Source organism: Podarcis gaigeae (assembly GCF_964106915.1).
Source record: "Podarcis gaigeae genome assembly, chromosome: 13".
Taxonomy (NCBI): domain Eukaryota; kingdom Metazoa; phylum Chordata; class Lepidosauria; order Squamata; family Lacertidae; genus Podarcis; species Podarcis gaigeae.
In genome coordinates, this window is record NC_139689.1 from 51,887,813 (window position 1) to 51,914,392 (window position 26,580).

General features: G+C 44.8%; 3 protein-coding genes and 1 long non-coding RNA gene across 5 annotated transcripts in view; 1 reads left to right on the forward strand and 3 right to left on the reverse strand.

Annotated features, from left to right (window-relative positions):
- Nucleotides 1–10,068, reverse strand: part of TMEM245 (transmembrane protein 245) — a 58,101-nt gene extending 48,033 nt beyond the window's left edge. For both annotated transcript variants that reach the window (XM_083709268.1, XM_083709267.1), the window contains exons 1-2: nucleotides 9,381–10,068; nucleotides 1,307–1,424 (exon numbers count right to left, since the gene is read on the reverse strand). In XM_083709268.1, the coding sequence (XP_083565394.1) occupies nucleotides 1,307–1,424; nucleotides 9,381–9,923 (661 nt within the window). In that variant the 5' untranslated portion in view covers nucleotides 9,924–10,068. The remainder of the gene's footprint in view (nucleotides 1–1,306; nucleotides 1,425–9,380) is intronic.
- COBL (cordon-bleu WH2 repeat protein) overlaps nucleotides 1–26,580 on the reverse strand; it is a 1,088,462-nt gene that overhangs the window by 856,017 nt on the left and 205,865 nt on the right. The gene's annotated exons all lie outside the window — the stretch shown is intronic.
- LOC310830352 lies at nucleotides 8,601–13,966 on the forward strand. Its single transcript, XR_014557614.1, has 2 exons — nucleotides 8,601–8,827; nucleotides 12,701–13,966. It is a non-coding gene; the product is annotated as an uncharacterized lncRNA (long non-coding RNA).
- Nucleotides 13,708–24,894, reverse strand: FRRS1L (ferric chelate reductase 1 like). Its single transcript, XM_083709727.1, has 5 exons — nucleotides 24,393–24,894; nucleotides 23,049–23,133; nucleotides 19,411–19,549; nucleotides 16,291–16,537; nucleotides 13,708–15,399 (listed from the first exon to the last, which is right to left on the reverse strand). The coding sequence occupies exons 1-5, from the start codon at nucleotides 24,859–24,861 to the stop codon at nucleotides 15,227–15,229; spliced, it is 1,113 nt and encodes a 370-aa protein (XP_083565853.1). The 5' UTR covers nucleotides 24,862–24,894; the 3' UTR covers nucleotides 13,708–15,226.

Genomic DNA, 26,580 nt, shown 5'->3' on the forward strand with positions numbered 1-26,580 from the left:
ATGGTCATGGATGTCAACTTACGTGTATAAGCTGACGTGGTTGGATTCCTGGGGAAGGGGGGTAGGGTGCCTGGAGGATATATATACTGCATGAAATTTCTCATTTCTTTGGACTTGCTGTGAGCTGACCACGCAAGTGCCTTCTGCTATCCAGAGAGCAGAATAAACTCTTTCTCTGAATCAACCTCGGTATCATTTGACTTCCTTCCTCCCATTCAGGAGCAACGCAGACCCCACCAGTCGGTAAAGTCTAAGAAGGCTACACTACTAAATTAGAAGTAGCTAACCCATGACCTTTCAGATATTTCTGGACTAGGACTTCCACTGACCACTGGCCATGCTGTCTAGAAGTCGTAGGTCCACAGAATCTGGCTGGCCTTGGGCTCTCACATTCCTCCCTCTTCTTTCACATATCAGAGCAGAGTGAAAGCTTCCAGTTTTACCACAAATTAAGCATAGAAATTTGTGGTTGAACTATTGTTTGTTTGTTTATTAAATTTGTACACCAGCCTAGCTATACCTGTAGATCTCAGGGCAGTTCACAACATAAAAAAACAAAAATCATATAATGAAAACAAAAACAAAGACAGCCCAATAATTCTCCCTTGGTTAGTGAGATCTGGATCTGAACCATGGTTTGATCCTCACTTATTCTCACTAACTGTAGTTTCAACAAACCAGCTTGCTGAGTTTAGATGTCACAGGGAACTGTGGTTAGTTTGCAAGTGGAAGTGGGACCTTTTGAACTCCTCCTCTAGCACAAGAAAAAGAAGATGGGAGCATGGAACCCTGAGGTTCCAGCAGATTCATTCACAGAATGAAACCATGGTTTCCCATTACAACTGGATTCCAGGCATGGTTCAGATACAATGGAAAACCATGACCAAATCTTAATTTATAACCCCAATTTGCAAGGCCAGCATGAATCGGTTTACTAGTGCATATTTGTGAATAAACCCTATTTATTTTAATTAAGTTATAATTCAAGGCATTCTATAACATATTTGAAATGGGAGGTCTTTTGTCTGCTTCACTGAAAATTGGTTTAAGTGTTGCTTGGGGCCTTAAATGTCAACTGTGAGGAAGGGTTGGTGTTGAATTCTCAGTATGCAAAATAGAAGGTAAGCATATAATGATTGGTCCTCTTCACCTACAGCCAGTAACTGAATCATTATCACACTTAATTGAATGCAAAGTATTGTTGGTACAAGCTTGACATCTCTTTCAGACATCTGTAGAAATACTTTATAGCCAAGTCCTGAAAACAACAAATAAATGAAATAAATATTTTTATGAGGTTACTCACCCAAATGAAAGAGCAGTAGAATCCAGACAGGAACAGAGATTGTTCTCAAGTAACGTTCAGTGCTTGGGTTCCACTTGAATAATACAGTCAATAAATAGCCTGCTATCAAGGTCCATATCTTAACAGGAAAAGGGAATAAAACAGCTATCAGTACTCATCCCTGGCAAACCCAAGTTAGCTGCCCAACTGGCAACTTTAATTATTAAGCAGAATAAAAACAGATTATATTAAAAATAAAAATAAAAAAGGGCTTCCTTCAATCCAAATAGATTTTTAAAGTTCCTAGCAGCCTTGTCTCTTCTTTTAAAAATCAAAGTACAACAAGATTTTGCCTATAATGGAAAGGAAAAGATGTTCTGTGGTTTTAAATGATGAGCTATCCCATACAATAGGGCTGGGTGATATATGGTTTACAACATTGTGATATATCATGACATCTGAAATAAGGATGGAACTATTTAGAGGCAGGGACGCGGATGGTGCTGTGGGTTAAACCACAGAGCCTAGGACTTGCCGATCAGAAGGTCGGCGGTTCGAATCCCCGTGACGGGGTGAGCTCCCATTGCTCGGTCCCTTCTCCTGCCAACCTAGCAGTTCAAAAGCACGTCAAAGTGCAAGTAGATAAATAGTTACCGCTCTGGCGGGAAGGTAAACGGCGTTTCTGTGTGCTGCTCCAGTTCACCAGAAGCGGCTTAGTCATGCTGGCCACATGACCTGAAAGCTGTACGCCGGCTCCCTCGGCCAATAAAGCGAGATGAGCGCCACAACCCCAGAGTCGGCCACGACTGGACCTAAATGGTCAGGGGTCCCTTTACCTTTTTAGAGACATTGGCTGGCTTCACGGTTTCCCCCACATTGTGATTTCTGCATAGCAGGCACATACACATGCATACCCACACCATGATTCACGATATAATGCCAGGTCAAAAAATATGAAACTGATATCATGATATGGACTTCAAACCAGTTTTGGAAGATATATCAATATATTGCCCGGCCCTACTACTTCTCCTCTTTGCATTTTATATGAGACTTTCTGGCTGTGCCTGAGTGCTTACTCTGTAACTGAAGGTTTTCTTTTAAGATGGTGCAACCTCTGGCCATCCCTGATATAGGCATAAATCCTATATAATCCAGTATTACATATTGGATTCAACTTTTTGTTACTGTGCTCCCCTATGTTTTCTAGTTTAATGGGAACAAGTAGTCATTCTGAAGAACCAAAACCCAAGTACTGTTTTGCTAGTGATCGCTATTCATTTTGAAACAACATAAGGGAGTGAAATTAATGCCACAGAGTCTTCAGGAACTCTCACAAAAGTTCCTGTTACAATTCCCAAAATGTATCATGCTAACTAAGAAAAGGCAGTGAAAGCAACAAAGGACTTCATCAATATAAAAGACTATAAAAATACTAAGCACAGCAATATGGCACTAACACATGCTCTAATCCTTCCTGATGGTAGAACCAATAGAAACATTAACAGGACCTGCCATATGTCACTAGTGACAAGAATGCCCCCCCCCCCAAGAATGCCAAGTACTGCCAACCTTGATGTCAGAAGGGCAAATGCTTAAAAGATTTCACTCTTCAGCATGCTTCATAACTTTAGGTTTACAATGACCTCTAATTACAAGAGTCAGACATATATTACAAAAACACAAACTGCATGTTGTTGTAAAATGTTTGTACCCCTTAAGAAACAGATATTTTACATGTGCAAAAGAGGGATGTACTGAAACAGTACACGTATATACAAATCTTTATTTCAGGGCTCTGTGAATTGAGCAGTGATCTTATGCCGTATGACACAGTAAGTTATGATTTACATGTTGCATAGAATGAAGAGGGATTTCCCACTTTATTAGTTTAGAATGTAGATTGGGGATGGAGGGTTGGGTTATGATATATTCACCGGTGTAAGAAGCTCCCTGAATATAGTAAAGTAACACACCAAACAAGCTTTAGCAACCTCTTCTCCTTCACATGTTTGTTCACTACAAGGATGAGGCAAATTAAATCTTCAGTCTCAAGTGGTACAAAAATATTTCACTTCATTCTACCACCTCCTTCTGCGTAATGCGTCAGCTCTAGCAAGAGAAGGCTCAGGATCCTCCGCCTCTTCTGACGTGGGAGCGACAGCCCTGAGACGTGGTGCCCAGTTGTTCATTTCTGAAAAGGATCCAAGTTCCCCTAGACACTGCATTTCCTGACTTACTCTCAGAGTAAGCAATTATTCTTTGTATAGTGCCCACAGTGAGCATAGTGCTTCAAAGACAGGCCCCTGCCCCAAGGAACCTATAACCTAAATTCAACACAGAGAAAACTACAGAGAAAGGGAGAAGAAGTACAGTACGGTGAAAACTACAGAGAAAGGGAGAAGAAGTACAGTACGGTGAAACAAAGAGCTACTGTTTCAAGCTGCAATCCTGCCCATGTTTACCTGGGAGCAAGAGCCATTTAAGTTCTGTCTAGACTTACACAGGATTGCACAGGAAGTTTAGGGAAGTATAATGACTGTTGTTTTAATTTTTTTTTTCATGTTTTGTGGGAAGCCGCCCAGAGTGGCTGGGGAAGCCCAGCCAGATGGGTGGGGTATAAATAATAAATTATTATAAATTATTATTATTAATAATAATAATTATAATAATACTAGGGACTGAGCCAGTCTTCACAGAAAAGTGGGGTTTTCTGGAGAAAAGGATACAGGGAGGGGTGCGTCAGAATGCAACAGCAGAAGGATTAGGAGGAAGGGCCATGGACGGCTCTGAAGGGCAAAGACTGGAAGTCAGTGTAGGGTTTAAGGAGAGGCTCACAACATCAAAATGACAAGAGAGGGGCATCTGTTAGATGCGGGGGAACCAGGACCAGAGAGAATATTGCAGTAGTCCAAGCAGTCTACAGAGGAAGGGTCATTTTTTTGCAAGAGAAAAAGGAAGCAGCAGCATGACTTGGTTGATACCTGGTTTTCAACATCATGATATATCAACAGCTATATCACAATATCTTGACATATCATGATATATATCTGTGGTGGTGGAGAACCTTGCTGGGCTTCCCCATGGCGACAGAGAGCCTTGCTGCACCTCCCCGCAGCAGGAGAGGCCTTGCCATACCTCCCCAGTAGATTAAATAATAAAATATTAAATAAACTTCCATATATTTAAAATATTTTCAACTAATTTAAGAGTAGTTTAAGTGATTTACTAGGCAAGTAGCATCTGCTTCCCCACCCACGAGGTCTAAATGGAATCTATGCATGCATAAGCCCTACTGAGTTCAACTAAACTTACTTCTACTTTCCTGGGAGTAAGCCCCATTGAATTCAGTAGGGCTTACTTGTGATTAGACACGCATTTGCTTTCACTGCTTACCGAAAAACACCCTCCCCATCATTCTCACATACAGTGGTGCCTCACAAGACGAAATTAATTCGTTCCACAAATTTTTTCGTCTTGCGAGTTTTTCGTCTTGCGAAGCACGGTTTCCCATAGGAATGCATTGAAAAACAATCAATGCGTTCCTATGGAAACCGCCTTCAGACCAGGTCCGGGGACAGTCTGTCCCCCGACCTCTTCTGAAGGCTGGGGGGGGGGAGACAAGGGCTTTTTTTCCCACCGGCAGCCTTCAGAAGGCTGTTCTGAATGCTGGCGGTGGGAAGAAAAGCCCTTCTCCCCACCTCCCGCCCCACATGCTCTGGGGACAGGAGGGCTTTGCTACCGACCGCCAGCATTTTAAAAGCCCCCGGGACAGCGGAGACTTCTCCGCTGTCCCGGGGCGATTTTAAAATGCTGGCGGGCGGCAGCGAAGGCTTCGCTGCCGCCCGCCAGCATTTCAAGATCGCCCGGGACAGCGGAGAAGTCTCCGTTGTCCCGGGAAGGCAGGCGGGGGGGAGCAAAGACTTTCGCCCCCCGCCGGCCTTCAGAAGAGGTCCGGGACCTCTTCTGAAGGCCGGTGGTGGGCAAAAGTCTTTGCTCCCCCCCGTCTGCCTTCAAAAGCCGTCGGGATAGCGGAGAAACGCGCTGCGCTTCTCCGCTATCCCGGGAAGGCAGGTGGAGGGGAGCAAAGACTTTTGCCCCCCGCCGGCCTTCAGAAGAGGTCCAGGACCTCTTCTGAAGGCCGACGGAGGGCGAAAGTCTTTGCTCCCGACGGCCAGCATTTTAAAAGCGGTCCGGGATAGCGGGAAAGCGCAGCGCAATTCCCTGCTATCCTGGACCGCTTTTAAAATGCTGGCGGTGGGGAGCAAAGCCTTTCGGCCCCCGCCGGCCTTCCTGGACCTCTTCTGAAGGCCGGAGGGGGGCGAAAGGCTTTGCTCCCCACCGCCAGCATTTAAAAGAGGTCCCCGGAGATTTCCCTATGGGCTTTCTTCTTGCGAAGCAAGCCCATAGGGAAATTTGTCTTGCGGAACGACTCAAAACCGGAAAACTCTTTCGTCTTGCGAGTTTTTCGTTTTGCGAGGCGTTCGTCTTGCGGGGCACCACTGTACTGTAGTACCCAAGCTCCAATTTCAGCATAAGGCAGCCAGCTAAATCTTCTCCACTCCATTCCACCTCCCCCCCAGAACGGTCCCCCCAAAAGCCATCAATCTCTCCCTTTTTATCAAAGGGAAAGAGGGAGGGCAAGCAAGCAAAAAGATAAAGGTAAAGGACCCCGGACAGTTAAGTCCAGTCGCAGATGACTCTGGGTTTGTGGCGCTCATCTTGCTTTACAGGCCGAGACACAAGGCGTTTGTCTGCAGACAGTTTTTCCGGGTCATGTGGCCAGCATGACTAAGCCGCTTCTGGCGCAACGGAACACCAAAACCAGAGCAGCGCACAGAAACGCCATTTACCTTCCCGCTGGAGCAGTACCTATTTATCTACTTGCACTTTTTTGGGTGTGCTTTCAAACTGCTAGGTTGGCAGGAGCTGGGACAGAGGAACAGGAGCTCACCCTATCATGGGGATTCGAACCGCCAACCTTCTGCCAACCTACCCCCTGGGAAGTTGTCAAGTCTCCACCTCTGGTTCACCAGTATATGGCCTTGTTGAAACACTTATCATGATGTTATTTCTATACCAGTATTCAATAGCATGGCAATTTATTGCGCAGCCCTACTTGGTAACAGACTGAACACAAGAAACAAGGAGGACTCAGCCATAAAGCTGTTCATGACTGTTCATCAGAGTAGATTGTAACTTTCTCAATGGATAAACGAGCGTAAGAGGGAGTAGGACTTGGGGAGGGAGATTAAAGTTTGGCTTTGGGCATACTGAAATGACCAAAAAGCATGTGATGATCAGAGAGTCAGCTGGAGATGCAGGACTGAAGAAAGGGAGACAGTTCAGGAGTAGAAAGGTAAGGCTGGATGTCATCCATATGTGGCACAGAAGGCAGTGAGTGTTGATACCATCAACCAGAAATAGTGTGCTGAGGGCCAAAAACAAATCCCAAGTGACTTCAGCAGAGGTGAAAAAACCTAAGGATGAGCCTTTTCTGTTGTGACTACGTGATTCTGAAATGCTTTCCCCAAAGAGGCTCACCTGGCGCCATCATTACATGTCTTAGGACACCAGGCAAAAACATTCCTCTTTACCTAGGCCTATGGCTATTAAATAATCTACGGTCTGTGAAAGTGTGATTATTTTACTATTAATCTGTCTGTCAGTATGGTTTTTACTATGCACTGATGTATTGTGTTTCTAATGTTGTATACCACCCTGAGATCTTTTGATAAAGGGTGGTATATAAATTGAAAAAATAATAAAACTGTGAAAGAATGATTAACAGCTCAATTCTTACCATGTCTAAAGTAAGTCCTACTGAATTAAGTGGGGCTTACTTCCAGATAAGTGAGGTTAGGACCTCAACCTAAACTGGTAGGGAGAAGAACCGTATCAAGACAGAACCATAGAAACCTAGACCAAGGCATAAAAGGAACCAAGCAGGAGAGTGATAAACTGTATAAAAGACAGCATAAATGTAAACAATGAGGGCAGAATCGAGTTTTTGTGAGTGTAGTTTCAACAGAATCCAGGGAGTAGATATCAGACTGAAAAAAATCAAGATCTGAGTTAGAAGGAAAGTAAAACACAATGGGAGTCTGGAGACAAAGGGCAGAAGAGAGGGAGGATACATCAAAGGATGGCTTTTTGAAAATAGGGGAGACAATAAACACATTTGAACAGAGGAGGGAAGGGAGGCTCTGTTAAAGGCAAGTTCCAGAATGTAGCCCCAGCTCAAATGAAGCCCTATTCCTAGAAGCTGCATCCTTTAACCTTTCTGTGGGCGCAGTTCCAAGTGGCTGCGATTAAATATTCAAGATGTGGGAGATCGCCCACAAAATTCCCCATCATGTCACATCTCCTAGGTGCTGAAACTGGACAGGTTCTAGTGCAGAGCCAATGCTCAATTAAAGCCCTGTGCACACTGCTGTAAGTCAATCTTTCCTGGGATCTACACCTTCTTTAAATGATCTTAGATATGTTCCAGTGACTGCAATTCATTATTCAGGGTACAGTTTACATATTCTATGTTTACATATTCTATGTTTATCCCAAGCCCTTCTGTCACACCTTTTCAGTTAACTATCAAATTGTGCTGTGATCTATCACAAGAGCATGAAAGCTACACCTGCTGAAATTCCCTTTTCCACATCTATTAAAGCTCAAGAACCCCAGGTTTTCGTCATCTAACCACCCTACTTATCAACCATGAGTGTTTAATTCTTGATGGCTGCTTTATTTTGAGTTAGGGCCAAGGCTGAGTGAAACAAAAAGAGTAACACAGGAAAGAAGACAAAATTATCCAGTGTTCTTACATCCTACCAAGTTCCTACATTCCTACCAACCACACACTAATAGTTCAAAGACACATGCTTTCTAGGTAAACAAGGAAAGCATGTGAAATGTACATACAGTATGAGAAGTGATGTAAAGCCTGGAAAGATGAAATCATGTAAACAATACTAGCTTTGTTGTGAATTAATCTGGTTTAGGTGTAAAGGTGTCTAAAAACGTATTGCTCTTTCTTCTTGCTAGTTCAAATCAATTCACCCTGCCAAAGCCACATTCTCTTGTCCCAACCAGGGGTGGGCGTGCAAACAGCAGCCTATTTGCTGCAAAGTAATCTGTGGCGCTGTGGGTTAAACCACAGAGCCTAGGGCTTGTCGATCAGAAGGTTGGCAGTTTGAATCCCCGTGACGGGGTGAGCTCCCGTTGCTCAGTCCCTGCTCCTGCCAACCTAGCAGTTTGACAGCACGTCAAAGTGCAAGTAGATAAATAGGTACTGCTCTGGCGGGAAGGTAAACGGCGTTTCCGTGCGCTGCTCTGGTTCACCAGAAGAGGCTTAGTCATGCTGGCCACATGACCCAGAAGCTGTACGCCGGCTCCCTTGGCCAGTAAAGCGAGATGAGTGCCGCAACCCCAGAGTCGGTCACGACTGGACCTAACGGTCAGGGGTCCCTTTACCTTTTACAGTTTATGTGAGCTAACTGCAGCAGTTGAAGGTCAGGCAACCACTGGAAATTGGGCACCTAAAAAGTGAGTTGTTACTGAGATCTCTTCTTCTGGACCTGTTGCCTATTGGCACTTTGCTGCCCTCACCTTGATCTTGAGTCGGCCACGATTGGACCTAATGATCAGGGGTCCCTTTACCTAACTTGGTTTAGTGGTCAGTTTTGCACCACCGTGTAGGTGTGAAGCATTCTCAATGGGAAACTTAAATCAGCTTCCCCTCTCCTTTCTTCCTGGCGTAATCCAGTCCACCAAAGGGCAACCCAAAACCACTTTGCGGGAAGCCGCATCCTCTTGTCCCAACCGAGGGAGTGCACGTGTGTGGGCGCGCGCGCTTTAGAGGACTGCGATTAAAGGGCGGGGGGAACCCGACCTGGGATGCGACCCACGCAGTGGCGTAGCGTGGGTTGTCAGCACCCGGGGCAAGGCAAGTAATTTGCGCCCCTAACCCGTGGATTTGCGCCCCCTAACCCTAACCCCCAGATGTTGCCCCGGTGCGGCCGGCCCCCCCTGCACCCCCCCGGACCCACGCGCTCTGCACATGCCCCGGAGGCTCTCTTTTCCCGCAGGCGCCACTCACCCAGAGGCTGCTGAAGCAGTCCAGCCCGGCGCCGATGACCCCGGCGGCCTGGGCGAGCGCGGCGCGGACCCCGAGCGAGGCTCCGAGCGCGTAGCAGCCGTAGAGCGCGGGCCCGCCGGCGCCCAGCAGCACCAGGAGCCTCCTCCGGCGGAGCAGCTGGCGGCCCAGCGCCTCGGCGGCGGCGTTGGCGAAGCAGAGCGGCAGCAGCAGCGCGGCGGGCAGCACGGGCGCCCCGGAGCGGCGCAGGCGGCGCAGCCAGGCCCGGCCCAGCGCCGTCAGGGAGCTCTTGAAGGGGTGCAGGAAGGTGCCGCACAGCGCGGCCCACAGCAGCGGCCGCAGGAAGGCCTCCAGGATGAAGTAGACCAGCACCGCCGCGCCGCAGCACAGCCCCGCCAGCACCAGCGCGCCCGTGTTGTAGAAGGCCTGCCGCAGGGGCTTCTCCAGGCGGGGCAGCGGCAGAGCAGGGGGCGGCCGGCCGGGAGGGCCGGGGCTCGCCGCGGGCTCCGGGCTCGGCGAGCCGCCGCCGTCCCCGCTCTCGGCCATGGGCAAGGCGCCGGCGACGCCGGACCGCGGCTGAGGGGCCGCCTCAGAGGAAGGGGCCGCGGAGGATGCTGGGGGCTGTAGTGTTTTCCTTTCCCCTCAGGCGGCTGCTTAGGCGATGGGAGATGCTCTTCTTTTTCTTCTCCCGAGCCTGCAGTGCGCGCTGGGAGATGTAGTTCTTTTTCTTAGGGCGTGGCTTTGGCTGGAGCCCGCGAGGGATGCTGGGAGGTGTAGTTCTTCTCATTCTCCCAGGTTGTGGCATGGGAAATGCAGTCTTAGCAGGGGAGCCTGGGTTCCCGTTCACACCAATAGGCATTCCCTTTTGTGCTTGTCCCCACCTTCTGATTTGTTGCTTTTATTATGCCAATTACGTACAGGCAGAGCATGTGTGCTGTGCGTGAAGCCTTTTTAAAAAAAATAACTTGCTTTTTTAAAAAAAACAACAAAAAACCACATTCATAGAAAATTAGAAGGACCCAAAAGGTTCATTTAGTCCAACCAAGGAATCCTTTGCTCAACATGGGACTCCAATCCAGGACCCTGAGTTTAAGAGTCTTATGCTCTACTGACTGATATCTGACATCAGTATTTGCTGTCACCTGGTTATCTTAATCTACTGGGACACAGCAATGGTTGAGTATGGGTAGTAGTAGAGGGGTAATAACCTTACTTCTCAAATCTTTATAAAGAGAGCAAGCTAGTAGCACGTGAGCTACTGATTCAATACTGCTATCTCCACATGGGCATCAATGTTTTTCCAGTGGAAATTTTTGAAATCGACCCTCGAGTACAGCTGAAGGCAGTATAATTAATATTGCATAAGTGAAAGCATGTCAGTTTTTTGGAATTGCAAATAGGGTGCCAAAGTATCAAAATGCCTAGGTGGAAAATAATCATAAAGGTAAAGGTAAAGGTACCCCTGCCCGTACGGGCCAGTCTTGACAGACTCTGGGGTTGTGCGCCCATCTCACTCAAGAGGCCAGGGGCCAGCGCTGTCCAGAGACACTTCCGGGTCACGTGGCCAGCGTGACAAAGCTGCATCTGGCGAGCCAGAGCCGCACACGGAAACGCCATTTACCTTCCCGCTGGTAAGTGGTCCCTATTTATCTACTTGCACCCGGGGGTGCTTTCGAACTGCTAGGTTGGCAGGCGCTGGGACCGAGCAGCGGGAGCGCACCCCGCCGCGGGGATTCGAACCGCCGACCTTTCGAAGTCCTAGGCGCTGAGGCTTTAACCCACAGCGCCACCTGCGTCCCTTAAAAATAATCATACCATGGGCAAAATTGTAGGTACACATCCTTTCTGTTAACAGCTGCTGGTCAGACTACTGCAATCTGCTCAGTTATTGCAAATACTATTGCAACTTGCTCAGTTGATTTGGGAGGTCTTACCAGAGATTGCTGCTGCCACCAGCTGGACCAGTGTATATTGCAATGCTTAATGTTTGCACCTTAGTAGGTTGAGCAAGAGACACAACTCACAGACTCCATCCTTGGATTAACCCTAAGGTTTAAAGAACATTGATTGAAGAAGTAAGATGGGCAATAACCAGGGAGAGGGCTTTTATGGATCAGCTGTCCTAGAAAGGCCAACCTAGTGTACGCTTGGAATCTTTCTAGAGCCACATGAATAGCTTTCTGTTCCAGCCAGGTCTTTTGAACACTTTGTGTAGCCTGGCACCTTAATATTTTTTCATTTTTTTCTGTGTTTGGTTTATCTGTACACTTTACATTTGTCCCTACTGAAAGTAACAAAATGAATTTTAGTAAGTATAAGGTTCTACACTTAAGACAGGAATAACCAGCTGCATAAATATAAAATGGGGACACTTGGAGTGCTAGTAGTGCATGTGAAATAAATCTAAGGGTCTTGGTTGACCACAAGCTTAACATGAGACAACAGTGTGATGCAGCAGCAAAAATGGCTACTGTTTTTGAAGTTGTATCAACAGAAGTGTCCAGATCAAGGGAAGTAATAGTACAACTCTATTCTGCCTTGGTCAGACCACACCTGGAGTAATGTGTCTAGTTCTGGATGCTACAATTTAAGAAGGATATTGACAAGCTGAAACGTGTACAGAGGATGCAACCAGATGATCAAGGGTCTAGAAGCCAAGCCTCATGAGGAACAGTTAAAGGAGCTGGGTATGTTTAACTTAGGGACACGGGTGGCGCTGTAGGTTAAACCAGAGAGCCTAGGGCTTGTTGATCAGAAGGTCGGAGGTTCGAATCTCTGCAACGGGGTGAGCTCCCGTTGCTCAATCCCTGCTCCTGCCAACCTAGCAGTTCGAAAGCACGAAGCACAAGTAGATAAATAGGTATTGCTCTGGTGGGAAGGTAAATGGTGTTTCTGTGCGCTGCTCTGGTTTGCCAGAAGCAGCTTAGTCCTGCTGGCCACATGACCCGGAAGCTGTACGCTGGCTCCCTCGGCCAATAAAGAGAGATGAGTGCCACAACCCGAGTCAGCCATGACTGGACCTAATGGTCAGGGGTCCCTTTAGCTTGGAAAAAGGGGAGATGGAGAGATGATAGCCATCTTCAAATATCTCAAGGGCTGTCGCATGGAAGATGGAGCAAGCTTGTTTTTTCCTGCTCTGGAGGGTAGGGCTTGCATCAATGACTTCCAGTTACAAAAAAGGAGATTCTGACCAACCCTCTGCCAGTAAGAGCTGTTCAACAGTGTATCATATTTCCTTGAGAAAGTGGGCCAATGGTCTGATCCAGTAGTCCATTCTTATGGAAGCCTCTTTTTCTAACTTTTTATTGACCTTCTGAACACAGGTTTGCCTTGCTATACTGTCCTGGAAATCTTCCCTCTGGCGGGGGAAACTTCCCGTGTCACCCTGATCACCTCCCTTGATCTCTTATAATGGCAATGGCTCCCACCTGAGTTCTGGTGAGGTCCGGCTGGAAAAAAGCCCTGCAGGAAATTCCAACTAAATATCTGGAAGAAATTTCTGATGGTAAGAGCTACTGGACAGCGGAGGTTGTGGACTCTCCTTCATTGGAGGTTTTTAAGTAGAGTTTGGATGACCATCTGTCATGGATGCTTGAGCTGAGATTCTTGCCTTGCAGGGGGTTGAACTAGGTGACTGTCAGGTTCCCTTCCAACTCTGCAATTTTATGAGCACCTACTCAGAGAACTTTGTGGTATGGGGTGGGATACAAATGCTGTACCTTTATTGGAAAAAACTTTTATTAGTGCATCCAGGCCTTGGGAGGAGGTGGAGGATTTTGGAGGCATCTCTGTGGTTTTGCATATGCTATTTCTTGTTGCTGCTATTTCTTGATTTGTAAATAACTGCAGCTTCCGTATGAAGTAGGCAATCTTTCTCCTCCCTGGGGGCACCCCATCTGTCTTGCTGCTCCATCACAGTCGACTCAGCTCTATCAAGAAACTTTGCATGTTGTCCTTTTGCTTGAGCTGGGGCTAGGTGGGTCACAAGTTGCTGCACCTTCTCTTCCAGAAAAACAGCTCACTGCAGCAGCTCCCTCGACCTCCCAGTACTCTGGCTCTTCCCCACAAAATGCCCCTGTTCACAAGCTCCCAGAAGCTGCAGTGAGCTAAGTTTGACTACTGCTGGCTGCTAACTCCTCCACTTCCTCTTTCAGCCTGGCTTCCTCTGTACATGTACTGAAAACAAACTAATTTTTTTACTTCATTTGGTGGAGGGGGTGTGTGTGATATACACCAAGGAGATGATGCTTCAAATGCACTGAGATCATAGTTGTTTTAAGCAAATGTTTGTGAGGTATAAAGCCTGACAAAAGAAAGTCAGAATGCAAACTGCATCAAATTATCTTTACTTATCTTTTGTCACTCATATTTCACACAGTAAATCTGACATAATACTGACCTCTTTTTACATTTCCATGTACTGAGCATTTTGTAGAAATACACATTTAGTTCAAATACACTTTTTAGTTCATTCATAGTTCTGAGGAACAAGTCGTTCCTTTATATTGATTCCATGTCTGTTGATTCCATGTCAGCAACATAAATTATATTTCCGTACCCTTGGAGATATCATTCAAATAAAGGAAAAATACAAGATAAAAGGGTTCTTTTTTTCTTCTTTCACTTGCTTCACATTTATGCATACATAAGAAACAGAACACAAATTGTGTCAAAATATATACACATGTAAACATCTTCTTTTAAGTCACTTACCTCATATAGTGCTGCTTTTTCCAGAAAATGTACACTCCATACTGGAAACTTAGCTATTATTTTCACTTGTTTGTATCCTTGTAGGAGAACTTTTCCAATGGCACTACTTTTGCCTATGAAACAATTTGAAGGGGGCAGAGGAACTATAATTTCCTAAGCCCTGCCGGACTTGCTTTAGCTTTAGTTGGGGGTAAATTACTTTTTCTTTCCCCTTTTCCCCTTCACACATTATTAAAATGGTTCCCTTCCCACTGGTTTCACGCCTCCAACCTAGTATATCCTTTTCTCAGCCCCCATTGCTGTCAGAGCAACAACAGTGGAGGAGCGAACAAGAAGGCATTTGTGGATGAACTTCCTTTGCTGCCTGCAGAGAAGGAAGTTCTACAAGATCCATCAACCTCTCAGCCCCCCTTCCCAGTAGCACAGATTTAAAATAATAATAAATTAGGCAAAATGTGGCCATTTTCTTAAAATGGTCTGTTGGTGACTTTTTCAGATAGAAAAGTTATTTTCTTGGTTGAATAATAATTATTTTCTATCATTTCCCAAAAGATAATTTTTAATGCTGACTTGTTTTAGCGCCCTATAAATAGTTAAGCTTATGCACAATTTTATTTGGGAAGGTAAAAAAATAATTAACATTATTTTGACTCTGGGACCGGTCACTTAAATTGTAAGTATTTAAACATATATTACCGAAATAATCTCATGAAATATGATATATTTCTATTTTTTATTTACTCAATTAAATGTAATTTAGAGTTAGGAAATAGAATTTACGTGTTTCTCATAATATTTCACCATCACACCCATAGGTTTAACAATGCAATCCTTTCTATGTCTACTCAGAAGTAAGTCATGCTGTGTTTGGCTAGGCTTTCTCCCTAGTAAGTAAAAGGAACGCAGCCTTAATCTTTCATGAAACAAGTTATATATCTACTAAAAATGTTCTGCCAATTACAATTGTTCCTTGATTATTCTCAAATATCGTGATTGTTTGGCACACAACTATGGCTCAGGTAGCAGAGGAGCTCAAGCTGCCAATGAATAACTAAGTGTCCAGTAATACCATTTCCAATAGAAAAAGCTCTTGTCCTGAGCAGTGCTCACTAACAAATGGTCTCTGTTTGCAGTCGTCATGGGGTTCCCATCAATAAATAGAATGTCAATGCAACAATAAGCAACAAGCAGAATGGAGAAGAGAAGGTCTGATAGGCAGCTGACGGCATAAAAATATCTTCATACTTGTAAATACTGACCACACGCTCCGAGACAGGTGGAGAATCTATGTCATGCCTAGTTATAGAACCTAAAAGAGTTAAAGAACAGAGAGCAAGAAATTGAGCTGGGTTGCTTAAGATGTTAACTCTATGTCTCGCTAACTAGCTAGCATTCAAAATGGTCAGTCTGATCCAATACAGTGGTACCTCGGGTTACAGACGCTTCAGGTTACGCGTTTTCGGGTTGCGCACTACACCGAACCCGGAAGTACTGGAATGGGTTACTTCCGGGTTTTGGTGCTCGCGCATGTGCAGAAGCACTAAATCGCCCTTTGCACATGCGCAGAAATGCCAAATCGCGAGCCACGCATGTGCAGATGCAGCGCTGCAGGTTGCAAGCCTGCCTCCCACACGGATCACGTTCGCAACCCGAGGTTCCACTGTATTTTGCTCTTTTTTTAATGTGCAAAGGAAAGCAGGCATTCCTACATCAAAGACGGTAGCAAGGTAGTCTGGTATGGCTTGGTCCTTTGTGAGGTATCTTCTTACAGCAAAGAAAGCTATGCATAGATCTGTAACAGCTGCCAATTCCTGGGAACGTGAAGGTCTCCTTGCCAGCATATAGACATAGTGCAAGGAACCGAGTTCTCTATATGATAAAGACCTAAATATACTTACTTATTGGGGAGATCTCCCTAATAAGGTTGAGCGAACATGCTTTGAATTGAGAGAAGAGACAAAACTACAATAATTCTGGAGTGCTATGTAACTTCTTCAAGTGACATCATGAACTAAAAAATAAAGCATAGCAATGACAGCTTAAATACAAATCATGCAAACTACAGTGGAATGGAATTAGTTCTGCTTATGGTGAATACATGATGGATTAGATATTGCTAACTTCATGCATTCCTACTGGAAAACACTACTGCTTTAAATTAACTGCAGTTAATTAGAAACTCAAAAGAAGAACAACTTACCCTGAATTGCTGGGCCCCAAGCAAATAAATAATACCAGCTCAGATGAAGATCTACAATAGTCTCATCTCTGGGAACCTTCACAGGACGCTTGAATCGACATGTTACACGGTTGTTTTCAAAAAGACCCTCTTCGTCTCTAGCAGGATTTCTTGGGATTTCTTTTGCCCACTGTCCAACATTGTAGAAGTGATGTATTCTGACTCTTCCATTGTCATCGTGAACACAAGCCATGACATCATCTCCACCCTAAATGGAGAAACCAAAATAAGGATTCCACTGTGACATCACCTGTACCCATTAGAAACGAAGGAATTGTTCACATGAGATCTTCAAATCACAGACAAACCATTAACAGTAACAAATCTCTTAAGCAGGAAGAGGTGTCCCTACTACACCGTTGTGCAAATTAATTGAAACAAACAATGTAGTTTATTGTACAAAACTCACCTATACATGTACAAAACTCACATATACGTACATTAGTAACGGATAGGACCTCTGCTATTTTTAAGCAGCATTGGAACACGGTTTGGCATGGAGTCAACTAGTTTCGAACAGTCACTGTTGATTTTCGGATGCCTATACAGTGGTGCCTCGCAAGACGAAATTAATCCGTTCCGTGAGGCTCTTGGTATAGCGGTTTTTTCGTCTTGCGAAGCAAGCCCATTGACAGCTTAGCGGATTAGCGCTATTAGCGGTTTAGCGGCTTTTAGCGATCAGCTGTTAAGCGGTTTATCAGCGGATCAGCTGATAAGTGGCTTAGCGGCTTAGGAAAAGGGGGGGGCAAAGGGGAAAAAACCCGCAGGAACTCGCAAGACATTTTCGTCTTGCGAAGCAAGCCCATAAAGAAATTTGTTTTGTGAAGCACCTCCAAAACGGAAAACCCTTTCGTCTAGTGGGTTTTCCGTCTTGCAAGGCGTTCGTCTTGCGGGCCACCACTGGACCACACTTGAATCAGCGCCTGAATGAGCTTCTCCATAGTCGTACAGTCTACAGCACGGAGGCGACTTTTGCATATAGCCCACAAATTCTCAATGGGATTTACGTCCGGGGAATTCCCTGGCCAATCAAGTACCTGTATTTGCTGCTCTGTCATGAATTTCTTCACCATTTTTGATGTGTGACAGGGGGCTAGGTCCTGCTGCAATACCCCAGTACCGTCAAGATACCTCTTTCCCAGCTCTGGAATAACTCTCTTTCATAGAACCTCAATATATTATAGCATTCCCTCTATTGGCTGCATGCTTCCGACACCATAATCATCAACTGACTTTTTGTTTGTTTTGAGTACAGGATTACGAGTAAGACAGAAAACATGCTTTGTTTCAATTAATTTGCACAAGGGTGTATATATAGGCTGATTCTGTCAGAAAGTTCTTCCTGATTTAAACGGATACTTACCCCCTGCCTAGATTCTGCCAGCTACATTCTCCTAATAATAATAATGGGTTACCCAAGAGATACCAAGAAGTAAGGCTGAAAACAGGCATTTCCAACATTTCTCTTTTTATTACTTTTAAAATAGGGCTACTCTTGTCATATCTATTTGCTGTCCATGTACCTGCCTTGTTCATGTGCAAGTCGGGGTGGGCAAATCCAAATTTGACATCAAATTGGTGTCTGTGTGAGGGAAGCTGAATGCTTCCCAAGGTCCATCACCCCAAGCACTTTTCTCCCAACCCACCTCCAATAACAGAAGAGTTGGGACAGAAATGCCTCTACTGAACAAGCACACAAAGGTAAAATGGGAGAGGATTTGACCCCCTTCTTGTGCACGTTGCGTTTAACTCTGCTGCTATGCTGTATGCATGAACATGGCAAGTCTGGCCCCATGACTAAGCAAATGGGTGAGTATTCGGTGTTCTGGAAAATGTGATCTCTGAGAAAAGCTGTGAAGCATCAACAGGTTTTTCCCCCTATTCCTATTTTCTACTCCTATCTGCATGCTGCTTAGTAAAAATAATTAGTAATGTTTACTTTCTAGAGACAAGCTAGAGCAGGATGTGTGGGGGTGCGTAGAAACTACCCAGTTGCACACAGGCAAAAGTTAGACATATTGCTCTGCCCACCTTGTCTCTGGCTCCGCCCACTACTGGCATGAAACTGGCAGAAGATTGGCAAGAAGGTTATGTTCCTCGGGCTGACAAATGCTCCACAGTGCTTTACAGCTTCATCTGAGATGCTTTAAAGCAGATTTTGCCACCACTTAAGTACCAAGTACCCCCCCAGTTGCTGACGGGGTGAACCTCCCCCTTCATCCAGCGTCAGGATGACTAGAAAGTCCATGTTCGGAGGCTGTGATCTCTAGCTCCAGACTTCAAATCTCAACAGCAGAACTGAAAAGTGGAGGCATTCAAGCCTGAAATGCACTGTTCTGTTGACCAGGCCTTCTGCTATTTATTTAGACCAGGCCTGCATAAGCAAAAGCCTTCTTACTGTTTGGCCATTCACATGTGCTGATGCTTCACAATGTTCTTTCCATCTGTGCCCAAAGAATGCCCTGACGCTGAGCACACACCATCCATAGCAGCTCCCTAAGCATCCCTAACACAGTGGTGGTAAATTATGGTAGAAATAGAGAGGGTGTTCATCAGACAAAGAGAAAAGAGCTCTTTATTTCATATATCCCTCAAACAATTCCAATAATCTTTGCCATCTGCTTTGATGGACAATGTGAGTCTTATTTTTCAAAGCACTTGGGGGCACTATTAATTTGGTGTTTGTGGGCACCCTTGACAAATACGAAAGTTGTACAACAGGCTTATGACATTGTCATATTTTGTACTTTACTTCTAGGGATTTATTTATTTTTTAACTACCTGAAAATCAATTTTTAAAAAATTTAAAAAGAGAAAGGACCTGTCCAACATCAAGAAAGGCATAAAAGAATTGCCCTCTCTTGTGTTTTCATTCCCCATTGCTTGAGCACCCGGTCTAACATCAAACAAGTGGACCTTGGGCATAAAATGGAAACGTTTTACTTTTAACATTTTTCTAACTTACCATTTCATGTCCAAGTATACAATTGTGCAAATCAATACATTAACTTAATTTTTATTCATATGTCCTTTCTTTCTCAAAAATGAATCAGTGCTTCATTATTATTAACACCATCTTACCATTTTCTTATCAGAGGAAAATCCCACAGCTACCCAACCATCTGTCTCGGCACTCAGTTCAAACTCTATGTCAGCTCCTATTCTGCGGTAACTGAGAAAGTACTCACAAGTCTCTGCATTACATCCTGGTTTACCATACCTACATGTGACAGAGGAGACAAAATATCACTGCCTATAATTCAGAGATATACAAGGAACATTTCTGTTTAAGTTTCCCTGTACTTTCAATCCAGCTGAAAATTTTGCTACTGACTTAGGGTTATGTCTGATGGAAATCTATGGCAAATAGCACTGCAGTCCAATCACTGAGCATGCATAGGACAGCAATATTAAGCACACAAATGTAGGCATTATGTAGAGATACCCAAGCCTAAATGTCTCTAGATTGGGCCTCTGGTATTTTTATTATTTAGCAAATCATGAATTACTTTTTATAATAACTTAGGGTTATATTCAACATAGTGCTAAGTTGCAAGATCCATTAGCACGACAGAATCTTCACCACGCAAAATCGCCCCAATCTTCCAGAGTAAACATACACTTGGGGATGGAGTCCCATTGCGTTAGCACTAATCATTGCACTAGCACAGCGATTTAGCTGAATGAGGCAGTAGTTTCACAAATGTCTCAAAATGACTATTCTTTTTATTACTTGTATTAAAAATGTGTAATCCACTTCTCTTGGCACTATGCCTACTTACAAAATCTTAAAATAAAAAGAGTGTGTCTAATCAAAATCAACAAAACCAACCAAAACAATAAAAACAGAAGAGCAGAAATTCCAAAGAGAAGAAAAATGACTGAACAGTTTTAATGCACACTTAAAAAATGGATGTTGGGAATATATAAATGGATATACCTGGGGAAATAATTCATAATCCAGATTCCATATTGGATAAGGCCCTTTCTCTTAACCTCATCAAGCAAACTACTAATATTATTACATAAAATGTGCAAAAGCATTATCATGCATCGCTGAAAATGGGGTAAACATAAACCCCAAAACATAAAGAATCGGTGACAAAGATCACAAAATCAAGTTTAGCTTAATGCAATAGCAATGTATATTCTACTAAACTATTAATCTATTCATTTGTGACACTGGTGCATTGCAAGAGACTCTTCTCCTATATTAATTGCTTCTGTTAATTTGTCAATTTCAGCCGAATCTAGTCATTTCAATTGCCACTTCCAAACTGCTAAAGGTTGAGGGGCTTTCCAGTGCTTCATCCATAACTTACCACAGAAATCAATACACTGTACATAATTTCCTCAATTACATTCAGTAAAATCAAGAAAGGGTCTAAAGCTAAAGTATTTCCTGATATAATCTTAAGTACACCACTACAAACGTTTTTTTAAAAAGTTCTTAGCAACACTTAAGTTTGGCAGCAGAGAATATCCTATTAAGCTGAGCTGGTGTTACTGGAACAAAAATTTATACTAAATTTCTTGAATGAAAGACTTAAGGAGACAGTTCTGATTGACTGAGATATAGAAAAGCCTATTTATTTTTTAAAAAAGTGATTAAGTCTCCAAGATCCTTTTCCAATGTAAACATTGGGCCCAATTAGTGCCATTGCCTTCCGTTAAAAGTTTGGGTGTAATCCTTGACGCCTCCCTTTCCAAGGAGGCACAAGTTACAGCAACAGCCAAGGCGACATTTTTCCACCTTCGCCGCATCAAGCAGTTGGTCCCTTACCTTTCCCGCCCCGACCTGGCCACAGTGATCCATGAGATGGTCATCTCCAGGCTTGACTACTGTAATTCGCTCTACGCGGGGCTTCCCTTGAAGCTGTCCCAGAAACTCCAGCGGGTGCAGAATGCTGCAGCGAGACTCCTCACGGGGTCTCTGCCATGGGAGCATATTCACCCAGTGCTTTTCAAGCTGCACTGGCCCCCAGTGGAGTACAGGATCAGATTTAAGGTGCTGCTTTTGACCTTTAAAGCCCTTCACGGCCTAGGACCCTCGTACCTACGGGACCGCCTCTCCCGGTATGCCCCACGGAGAGCCTCAAGGTCCATAAATAGCAACACCCTTGTGGTCCCAGGCCCTAAGGAAGTTAGATTGGCTTCGACCAGAGCCAAAAGGCTCTGGCTCCGGTCTGGTGGAACGCTCTGCCTCATGAGACCAGGGCCCTGCAGGATCTGATTTCTTTCCGCAGGGCCTGTAAGACAGAGTTCTTCCACCTGGCCTTTGGCTTGGAGCCAATTTGATTCCCTCCCTCTCTTTCTTTTTTCTTTTCCTTCTCCTTCTGCGATGAGGCTACATTTTAATATTTTAATGTTGTATTTTTTAATTTTGTTTTTAAGTTGTAATCATTTAACTTGTTTTTATTATTGCTTGTAAGCCGCTCTGAGCCCGGCCTTGGCTGGGGAGGGCGGGGTATAAATAAAAAACATTATTATTATTATTATTATTATTATTATTATTATTATTATTATTATTAAATGAAAACAACAAACTAAGTTGTTTCCATTCTACTCTTAAGGTTATCCTTCAATTGTTATCCATGTAGATGATGCTATTCTTGTTTTCTACACCCAGGTAGGCCAAATCATCAATCAATTTCGTCTACACTGTCAAAATGAACAGTTTTCCATTAATTACTTATTTATTTATTTATTTATTATTGAGATTTATATTTCATCCATCATCCTGGGGTTGCACAGTGGGTTACATCAAAAGAAGAAAGAACAGTTTATTAGCATAAAATATCTAGAACATATACTGTATGTCTCTTATGTTTTTAAACTTTTTTGAGCATTTAGAGATACAACTAAAAAGCTGACGATACAAAGCAGTTAGGTACAATGACACCATACAACCCCAAACTGTCAAATAAGGTCCACCTAAACATTTGGGCCACCCATAGTTTTAGCAAAAGTAAATTTCTATAGGCGTTAATCTCGGTCTGAGTTTAAGAAACAAAGCTGGTATGGCAAGTGCCACGAATTCCTTCATGTAAACTGCAAACAAGTTCCAAGTCACATAGTAGCCCATCATCATTACTTTAGTCTTTGCCAGTCTTAAATTAAATGCAACTTTCTGTCCAATGGCTGTGTGCCATAACCTCTTAAGTTCAGGCATCAATCATCCACATCCCAGTCATATTCCAGTTTTTTGCTACTTCGAACCTGGCTACTACTAGCTGAAAGGTAATCAATAGCTTCTGTAATACAGTCTCGTTATTTTGGTTATCCCAGAAAAAAGAGATATTTTTATATGGATTGTGTTTTTATGAAAACAGAAAACTTTGGGTAGGCTATGCATCAAAATGTAGTACATAAGTAATTTAATAAATGTACTGATTGATTGACTGATGGATTGATTGATTGATTGACTGCATTTCTATTCCACCCTTCCCGCTAAAGGAGTTCACAGCAGTGAACCACAAGCAATAGACAATAAAAACATATTTAAAAAATAAATAAGGTTTGGCAAACAAGAGTTCTTAAGTGGAAAATATATTTCAAATTCCAGTAAACATGCATGCCATTGGGCTCAAGATTGCAATGTAACAGCCATAGATATATTCTAGTGTTAAACATTTATATAAAAATTCATGGACAGCACATGTTTGGGAGCCAGAATGTCAGCATTTATAAACTTAAAAGCAAACATGTTTCATACCAACCTAAAGCATCCTTTTGTTTTCCCACAGTCATCCACTTTAATTTTTGCAAATGGATCCACTGGAGGAGCAGTAGGAAAAGGATAACCTTGAAGAATCAAAACAAATAATTAAATATGTGGCAGAATATACTTTCTTTTAAAGAATAAAATTTCATATAAGTAAGTTTTGTCCTGACATATATAGTTCCAATTCTATCAATGTTTAATTTTTTAAAAATTTTGGTTGCTCCTCGCCACTTGTTTTTAGCCATTCTTTATTTTAGGGGCGGGAGGCAGGGCATACATATATATATATATATATATACACACACACACACACACACACACACACACATATATACATATATATATAATAACAATCCAAACTGCCAGGATAGATAGAGAAGACAGATATAACCCTGGCGTATATAGTTTTAATTTATTAATGTTTAATTGTTTAGTTAATTTTTGGGGTTCGCTCTCCCCCTTGTTTTAAGGCATTCTTATTTTGATCTGAAGAATCAAAGCAAAAAATTAGTATGTGGCAGAATATAATAAACATATAATAAACCAAACTGCCAGGACAGAGAGATATAATCCTGGCATATATAGTTGAATTGCTTTGTTAATTTGGGGGTTTGCTCTCCCCCTTGTTTTAAGGCGTTCTTATTTTGATCCGCAAGCCTCCTTCAGGGAAAATCATCATCATCATCATCATCTTTTTTTCTTAAAAAATGTTTAGGGATACTCTCCTTTTCCTACTCATATTGAAATAATAATAATAATAATAATAATAATAATAATAATAATAATAAATTTTATTTATATCCTGCCCTCCTCAGCCGAAGCCGGGCTCAGGGCAGCTAACAACAATAAAATAATACAACATTCTAAAATCATTTCATTATAAAATTAATTCAAACCAAATTGATGGCAACCATTGGGCTATATACTGCCTCTCAATGAGGCCAAACAGATTCACAAAATGTTTAGGAGTATGTGTACCCCCAGAAAAAAGTACCCCACCCCGTGAACCCAGAAAAAAGTAATAATAATAATAATAATAATAATAATAATAATAATAATAGGGCCTTTGGCCAGATCCAGCCAGGGCCCTTTCTTAACAGGCTGGTCCCGGGAGGCGACGGTTCGCCTCTCCCGCCACCCGGCGCCCGCTTTCCAGGGGGATCCCCGCCGGCTGTTTGCGGGGCTCCGAGCGGTGGGCCCGAGAAGCCCTGAAGGGGGAAAGGGGGCGAAGGGCGCCGCCGCCGGGGAAAGGCCTTCCCGCCTGGCGCCGAGGGCGAGCCGCGCCGGCCGGCCGCGCTCTCCTCAGAAGCCCCTCTCCCGCCCGGCTCCGTCCCCTCACCCTCGTCCGAGAGGAAGCGCATGTCGTAGAACTCGCTGGCGAAGGTGCCGTACGAGGAGTCGTGGCGCTGCCGCTGCTCGCCCGCCTGGGCCCCGCCGGGGTCGGCCTCCCTCCCGCGGCCCCCGCCGGCGGACCCCGCGCCCCCGCCGCCCCCGGCCGCCGGGCTGCCCCACGACGAAGAGGACGGCGCGGGCCCGGCCAGCAGAAGCAGCCACAGCAAGGCGGCAGCACGCGCGGCCATGGCGGCGGCGGCGGAGGCCCCTGACTGGAGCCGGGCTGCTTCGTCTTCCGTGCGCCGGCGCCTCCGCCGCCTCCGCTCCCGCTGCTCTCCGGGCTGGAGGGGCTCAGTCCCCGGAACCGGTTTCCTCAGCGCATGAGAGAGAGGGGGAGGAGAGGGCTCTGAACATGTGCAGAGCGCCCTCCCCACGGCCGGAAGGTGAGGCGGCAGGGAAAGGGGGCTCAGGAGCATGTGCAGAGCGCCTTCCCATCGCCATCACTGGCTGGACGACGGCCGCAGCCAGACGACCCCAGCGCATGCAAAAGGCGAGTGTCCGACCCAGTCCATGGGAAACATGGTCTTTTTTGCTTCTTTTTAGATAGGGAAACACACACACACACACACACACACACACACACACACACACACGTGTAGCGGGGGGGGGGAGTAGGGGGACGGCTGCCCCCCTCTATCAATCAAAATCAATACAAAGCAATTAAAAATTGAGGTTTACCGCCCCCTCCAACAAACGCTTGTGTCCCGTCCCCCACAAAAATTCTGGCTACGCTCATAGACACACATCCCTCCCAAAAAAATTTACAGTCAAAACATCGCAGGTCTTTCCTGCTTCGACACAAAACGTGGAGCTTGACCCCTGAACCCGGGTGAGTTTTATAATGGAATTCTCCCCCACTAAATCAAACAAGTGTCACTCCTGCCTTCACAGGCTGAAGCATAAAGATTACAAATCCTGGGCTCTACCCCTGGCATTAAAAGCATCTAGTGCACTTTTGGCCTGCCAGCTGATTCTGAATTAGAACTCCTATTATCTCTGGCCACCAACTATGCTTGCTGGGGCTGATGGGAGTTGTAGTTCAGAAACAGCTGGCAAGGCAAAGTCATAGAATTGCACAGCTGGAAGGGACCAGGGGGGTCATCCGGTCCAACACCCTGCAATGAAGGGATCTGTTCCCCCAACATGGGGCTCAAACCCACAACCCTGAGATCAAGAGTCTCATGGTCTGTGGACTGAGCTCTCTCAGCTGGCAGCAGTCATGTTCTAGGGCAGGCTTCCTCAACCTCGCCCCTCCAGATGTTTTTGGCCTACAACTCCCAAGATCCCTAGCTAGCAAGACCAGTGGTCAGGGATCATGGAAATTGTAGTCTCAAAACATCTGGAGGGCCGAAGTTGAGGAAGCCTGTTCTAGGGCATGACTCCTTCTGAGGTTTTACAGGGGATTCCCCCATGCAAGCAACTGTCAAGAACCACTCAGAGTCAAGGGATAAACAAATTTTGTCACACACATACCGTATTTTTCGCCCCATAGGGCGCACCGGCCCATAGGGCGCACCTATCCGCAAGCCTTGGGAGGCCAGTGTGAATTCGCGCCGGGCTCCCAAGGCTTGCAGAGAGCTGCCCGAAGTCCGGGGTGCGCTCCCCAGTTTTCGGGTTGCAGGCTGCTGTCCGCAAGCCTTAGGAGCCCGGCAGGAACTCCCGCGGGCTCCCAAGGCTTGTGGATAGCTTCCTGAAGCCTGGAGAGCGAGAGGGGTCGGTGCGCACCGACCCCTCTCCTTCTCCAGGCTTCAGCGAAAGCCTGCATTCGCCCCATAGGACACACACACATTTCCCCTTCATTTTTGGAGGGGGAAAAGTGCGTCCTATAGGGCGAAAAATACGGTACATATATCAAATCCTTGCCCATTGAAACTATGGATTCAGGGTTCCATGGTGTCACTGTTGCACAAAAACATAGTACAAGGGCATCAAACCTCAAGATTTTATAACATACCCCCCCCCCCAAGCCATGAACAAATAACAGATCACATCCATCCCTATGCAGCCAGTGTTTCCCAGTGCTTGCCTTGCTGGACGTCCCACCACTTCTCTCTTTTGAAAGTACGCAGTCTTGTTATCCACTCCATCTGGAAGGCCAGAACTATTTTGTAGTCCTGAGACAACTATCAGAAAGG

Coding starts and splice junctions, on each gene's coding strand:
- FRRS1L (XM_083709727.1), bottom strand. CDS start 24,861: ATGCTCCTGAGCCCCCTTTCCCTGCCGCCTCACCTTCCGGCCGTGGGG. Junction 19,550..23,048: donor AAAACAAAAGGATGCTTTAG/GTTGGTATGAAA, acceptor TGTCACATGTAG/GTATGGTAAACCAGGATGTA. Junction 16,538..19,410: donor TTTCCTCTGATAAGAAAATG/GTAAGATGGTGT, acceptor TTCTCCATTTAG/GGTGGAGATGATGTCATGGC.